We start from the raw sequence: 6,702 nt of genomic DNA on the forward strand, positions 1-6,702 counted from the left end.
TTATTTTCCATTAGGATAATTTTCTATTAGGAATGTCCTCCAAATGGGAATAATGGCATTAGTGTAATAGCCTCTTTGTATTACCTGGATCACCTGGACTGGAGAAGACACCTCCTGTTCACAAAGAGGCATGCATGTCTGCTCTCTGAACCAGCAGTGCAAGATGGAAACCCTCTTGTGCAAAGTGATGTGCCAGGGCCTTCTTGGCCTCCTGTTTCGCATGCTTGTTGCTCAGCCTGCTGTGTGGATAACCTGGAGTGTCCAGCACCTGGACCTGCAGGATTATATCTTGCCCTCCTTGACACGTGAAGCCAACTGCAGCCCAGACTATAATTTTTGGTCACAGAACATGGAGCAAAGCTGCTATGAAAGTCAGTGCTTCCCAGAAGCATGTTCCCAGCATAACTTTGTCCACTCTGAGTCATGCCAAAGAGAGCCAAGGTGATGATCATCTGTTTGGAGTCCATCATGGCTGTGGATAAACAAAAGCTCAGCATAAGCAAGTAGGCTTCCTTGTTCGCCTCATGTAAAGCTTCTTACCTGGCCTGGAACATTCCAGCAGTACCGTTAATGTGCTTCCCCCTCATTCATAGTGACTAATTGTAGAGGAGTCTTTCACTAAAGGGGAGACACCCCAGTGACAGAGGGAAGATTGAAATAATATCAGTAGTTTGCAATGGAAGAGAAGAGAGATGTCAAATACAGATAAGAAAGAGAAGAGGAAGCAAGAATTGCAGGAAAATGAAAGAAAAAAAAAACATTACATGAAGATAATGTAAACCATATTTAGAAGGAATATGTTAACTTATCAGTGTGGTAGGTCAGTTGGTTTAGGAATGGATGCTGAGTTCCTGAGTTCAAAGTTAGCAGCAGTACCTGAACATTATTCACCCTCGGAGGAGAAGTAGGAACAGAAAAAGAACAGTGAGAGAAACAGCCCTTCCTACATTTTAAACAATGTCCCATCTCCTGCCTCCATTCCACTTGAATACGCAAGTGGCATCTGCAAAAAGTCTTCTATTCTGACTTCCTGAATGCTTCTCTCCTATGAAATATAAATAAATAATGTTAAAGAAGGCTTCTGTTTCTATTTACTGATTTTTGTTTGTTTGTTTTTTGTTTCTTGTTTTTGTTTTTGTTTTTGTTTTACAACCAGGTAACAGTCTAATGAAAATGAGAACTACTTAGTCTACAGCCATGCCACCCTGAACAAGCCAGATCCTGTCTGATCTCAGAAGCTAAGCAGGGTCGAGCCTGGTTGGTACTTGGATGGGAGATCACCTAGGAAGAGTATGTGCTGTAAATGTAAAAAAAATAAAAAATAAGGGATTGTAAACTGACAAGATCCTTGCAGTCTTTGAGGTCAACCAAGGGTTGCCCCACCTAAAAATGAAAAAAAAATGAAAATGAGAATTATTTATAATTTCTGTTTTGAAATAATTAATAAATCATCTCTTTGGCCTACAATGTAAAGTATTGGCTCGGGAATAAGGAAAGTAAATTCCAATATGTCGTGCAGCTCAGTTAGGAGGAAGGAGAACCCCGGGAGACTCTTCTATTTTTAACACCCCAGAATTGTAGTTGATCCTTTGTGCAGAACATAAGCTGCTTATAGCATAATGAGGTCATCGATCATTTTCATTCGATCATTAAGGCAGTGCTACTGGCCAATTTCTGAAAGTGCTCAACTACTAATTCAGAAATAAAAACATTTAATATTGCATACTTGTTACTTTTGCTTATCACTGTGCTTCTATTATATAGTTTCATGCACCTCTGGCCTTCCTTGTCCTCTAACACACCCCACCCCAATCTCCCCACACCCTAACGTGAACACTTTGAAAAAACCTCATACCCCCATATAAAATACTCATTTCTGGAGTCCTTCAAGGTGACCCCAGCTCACCTACCTCATTCAGCTGTGTTGGTTGCACCTTAGTCACTCAGATTTATTTTTACCCCTGAATCACACGAATGATTTTTTTTTTTTTGTAAATTATGAAATCCCAGTCCATATGCTGTATGTCATGAACCTTTTCTAATGTTAAAAATGCTCTTCCCACAGACTCCCCTCAAGCTTGTACAGTTATTCTTTGGTGTGAACTTTAGCTTTTTGATATTCTACAAGTCTGAGGCTGATATTGTATGTGTCTTATTTAGTTAATCTGTTACCAGAATGCTCTACATAAATGATTAATTGTCGTTCTCTAATCAGCACTAATTTTTTTATGTCACCTGAAAGACCTGTAATTTCATTAGGTACTTCCTGAAATGTCTATTTATAGGATTCAATTCTTTGTTTTAGGACATTGCTAGATAACAATTTATCTATAAGAGAAAGTTATGCAATATTGGCAAATGTTCAACAGAAACTAGACTTTCAAAAGCAATGGTCACATTTTTTTCCATTGTAATTGATGAATACCATATCACTACTTTATGAAAGTTTCAACAAATAGATATGTAATATACATGAAATAAATATATATATATATATTGACTTCACAGCAACATTTAATTCATAAATTCATAAAGTCTCTAAGAAAACACTCTTGACTATTTCCATACAATTGAAATTTATTATCTTAATTGATGGAATCACTAGCATGAGTATACCAACACAGGCATTTTCCATATCAATTGATGATAGCATATTTAAGGAGTACAATTAAAACAATTAAATATAACTTGAAGCCAAACAAATTTTGCGTAAAAATAGGGGTTTTATTTTGTTATTGAAAGCATGAATTTGATTTTTTTTCACTTCCTAGTATATAACACATACTTCCCAAAATACTTTCTTGTATATAAGATGTAAACACCTTTATATGGTTATATTCTGGTTCATCTCCTCCTATACCTCTCAAAACGTCTGTGAAGTATGTATTTCTGTGTGAAGGAATCTTGGAGACATCTGGAATGCCTTATGATTTCATGGGCAGAAAGTTAAAAAGTCTTCTTCCTGTGTGGATATGACAAGGAAAACATGAACCGGATGCTTTCATCTGACAAACACATTGCCTTTTTTTTGAATGAAGCAGAAAGAATTTCCCCCAGGTGGCAGTAGCAGCCTGTTTCCTAAGAAGTGATTTTGAACCAGAATTTATTTTCGTTTACTTCCTCAAACCATAAACTGACAGTCTTCAACTAGGCAATCTACATCAACACATTAATTGTGTAGAAGATCTTTTGAATAAAGGCAAACTAAGCCTCCTTCCCGATGTTCCTTATGGGAGGTGGAACATGTAGAAGCTTCTTAGTTTTTAAATCCTCCATTTTGAAATCATAGTTTCTATCATTTGCTGAATGCAACAGTTGACTATTTAAAAAATAAGATTCAGAGTTCATATGTGTGAGCAATATTCCAATGAGACTGAAAATTTTTAAAATCATTTCCAAGAGGTTTAATGGAGATTTTAGATCTGAGTCCACTTACAGTTCATATAAAAGGGTACCGTATTAATATTAGATGATTTTAAATGACTGATGTTAATTATTTTTGCGTCAAGGTGGAGAAAAAAAACAACTTGGAAAATTACCTCATTCCTTTCAGTTATTTAGCTGAATATAATGTAGCAGGGATAAAACTGGATAACTTTAACAGCTGGCTCCAGGTTTTCTCTGAGAAAGGGGACTTTCTATACTTGAGGAAATAGTTTGATTAGCTCTTTCAGGTAGATTGGGGATCCTGAGAACATGAACACAATGCACAAAAAGTGATAGCCAAACTTCCGGGGATGAGGGGAGAGCCAAGAACAGAGTGGAGGTCAGGGTGTGTACGAGAGAGAATAGGGGAGAGGAGCCAGAGTAGGGGGGAAAGGAGGGGAGGAGGGAAAGCGGGGGAGACTCTCACTGGTCAGAATGACTAAGGGACTGTGTTAGAGCACAAATAGCTAACGTTCAATTTTAAGTTCTTTGCATTTCTGGAATGTAAAGTCTGCCATGTTCACAGTTACCTTGTGTAAATGTGAATTCTTATTTTTGTTTCGTTTTTGGATGTTGTTAGCATTTTACTTTATGTTCGTTTATTTTGATGGAAATTAATGGAAAGAGCTGAGATCCACCCTAGGTTAGCACCGGACAGGGACCACAAAAGTTGGAGATTGTGGAATGACTTCTGAACTGAAGTAATTCAGGAGAGGCAAGAGGTTGACCCTAGAAGGACATTTGTCTCTAAGAACTTGCAAGAATCTTTGAGAGGATGTTCAACTTTTCATAATTGTCAGGTGGCATAATAAAGTATCATAGACTGGGAGGCTTAAACAACAGAAATTAATTTTCTTAGAGTTCTAGAGGCTAGAGCTCTGAGACCAAGTGTCAGTGGGATTGGTTTCTCCTGAGGCCTTTTTCCTTGGCTTGTGAATGGTCATATTCTGCCTGTGTCTTCACATGGTTTTCCTGCTTATGTCTGTGTCTGTACTCACGACCTTGCTTTAGCTTAATTACCTCTTTAAAGGCCTTATCTCCAAATACAGTCACATTCTGAGGTCCTGGGGGTTAGGACTTCAAAATATGAATTTTGGAGGGGCACATTTCAGCTTGGAACACATACATATAATATAAAAATTATATAAATCATATGTCACTATACTTAGTAAAATTTTTCTTTATACTCCATAAAATTGAGTTTTAGTATAAATAGTTCTTGACTTACAGCAATTTGATTTAAAAATGCTCTCACAGTTTTTTTTATACAAATTCCAATTTGCATTGGCTTGAACTGTAAACCCCTTGCTTGCATGTTTTCTTTCCATAAAGATGACCCTTAGAGTAATAACCAGAATCTATATTTATGATGTCTAAATGACTTTAATCTTGGCCAACACTGCTCCAAGTCAAAGGGAACACTGAAAAGCTGTTTGAAGTTGGTAGTGAGTTGATTGACTCAGTCTGAGGTGGTCTTAGAATAAGGCATCAGACCTCACCTTTCAAACAATTTTTGAGAACACTGGTCAGTAGGTTAAACTTGCGGGACAGATGGTCTTCATTTGAATGCAATTTAAAGATTCTTGGAGCAATGAATAATGCCCAGGTCTGGGCAGGAACATAAATGGGACTAGGAGAGATTTCAGTCTAAACTTGGTTGGTTTCATATTTTAAAGACTCCACTAGTCCCATCCCTGCATGGAAACACTTATGATGTTGTTTTTGTTTGATGTTGTGGCTGTTGGTTTTTGTTTGTTTGCTATTTTTTTCTTCCTAAGTATTTCTAATTAATTTTTTAAAATTATAAATGAAATATGTGTATTTCAAAGCATTGAGGAAGTTCAGAAAAGAACAGAGAGGAAAATAGAATCATTTTTAAATCTTTATTTCCTGGGGCTCATGGGACAGTGACTCCTCTTGGTGACTGACACGTTAAGTACATTTCTTTTTCCAAACTATCCATTTCCTCTCCCTCTTTACTCCCCTTCTTTAATAACCACTGCAGTAATGAGAGGCACTACTAATGGGATTTTGTTTAGGATGTGAACTGTGTGGAGTCAAGCATAATTGTTGACAATCAGGGTATGGTATTTTGCTATGTTACTGCATTCAATTTTCTAAGATTTATCTATAATTTCAGCAACTTTAAAATAGTGAGCTCGGTTTATAGTTTTCTATTTTTATCCTATATTTGTCAGGTTTTCAGATCAAGAATATGCCAACCTCTTAAAATGAATTAGGAAAATGTCTTTCTTTTATGGTGTTTTGCAATAATACCTTGAAAAATCTGAAGAATTTTTCTAGAATACATCCCTAGAAAAATCTGAAGAAACTTTCATGAAAACAGCTAGGCCTGAAAACTTCCTGGAAGTCATTCTAGTACAACTTAAAATTTTTCTATTATAGTAATTTGACTCTTGTGTCAATTTTGATTTATAATATAATCAATATGTATTTTAAATTTTTAAAAATATAATTGCCTATATTTCTGCCATTATATCCCCTTTCTTGTTCTGAGATGGCTTACATAATGAGTTTGGCTTTATATAATTAGTATGTGCGTGTGCGGGCACGTGTGTGTATGTAATTAACTTTTGTACTTTTGTAGTTGAAAGTATATTTCCATGAACATAAACGAAACTTATAATATGATGCCTCTAGGATATAATGATTCAACTTACAAAGCTAAACTTTTGGCCACCAAATCTGAGCCGTTATTTAAGAAATGAACACAGCCTTGAAAGCAAGAGAAAAATCAGTGAAGTTTTAATTTTATACCTACTAAAGGAAAATTAAATTTTGAGGAAAAATTTCAGCATAACAAAGATGCTTACTTCAGATTCTCAAAATGTGTCAAATGACCTTAATGCTTCCAAGCCTTATTGAACAACTTATGCTATTTTATTACCCTAATTTACATCTTCTTTGATAAAAGACCTTTTTTACTCACTTTGAGAAATAAGATAGAATGTAATACAAAATGTCATCGAAGACATAATAATATAAAAATAATTTCATATGTTAAAGATTTTGTTTTATTTCTCTTACCAAGAAATAACATGCACTCAACCTTTGTGGATAAATATATTTTATTAGCCAAATGCACAAAAGCTAAGGGTCTCATAATGATTAATAAAGCTATAACCCCTTAGCCTCTGAGATAAGACACAAGACTGGTTTCAACTCCTTAGAGACTCTAGTTATATCATGTATATTATCTACTTGCAAACATTTCTGAGTTATAAATTCTTCTAATAATGTCCTGAGAAGTGCTAG

General features: G+C 35.6%; 1 protein-coding gene across 1 annotated transcript; it reads right to left on the minus strand.

Moving 5' to 3' along the window:
• GIMD1 (GIMAP family P-loop NTPase domain containing 1) lies at positions 1-1,055 on the minus strand. Its single transcript, XM_025051820.1, is given in 3 exon segments — positions 1-132; positions 134-314; positions 316-1,055. Coding segments are annotated over 3 exon segments (495 nt in total). The 5' UTR covers positions 498-1,055.
• Between the last annotated feature and the right edge of the window lie 5,647 nt (positions 1,056-6,702).

Source organism: Pteropus alecto, unplaced genomic scaffold (assembly GCF_000325575.1).
Source record: "Pteropus alecto unplaced genomic scaffold, ASM32557v1 scaffold5, whole genome shotgun sequence".
Classification (NCBI taxonomy): domain Eukaryota; kingdom Metazoa; phylum Chordata; class Mammalia; order Chiroptera; family Pteropodidae; genus Pteropus; species Pteropus alecto.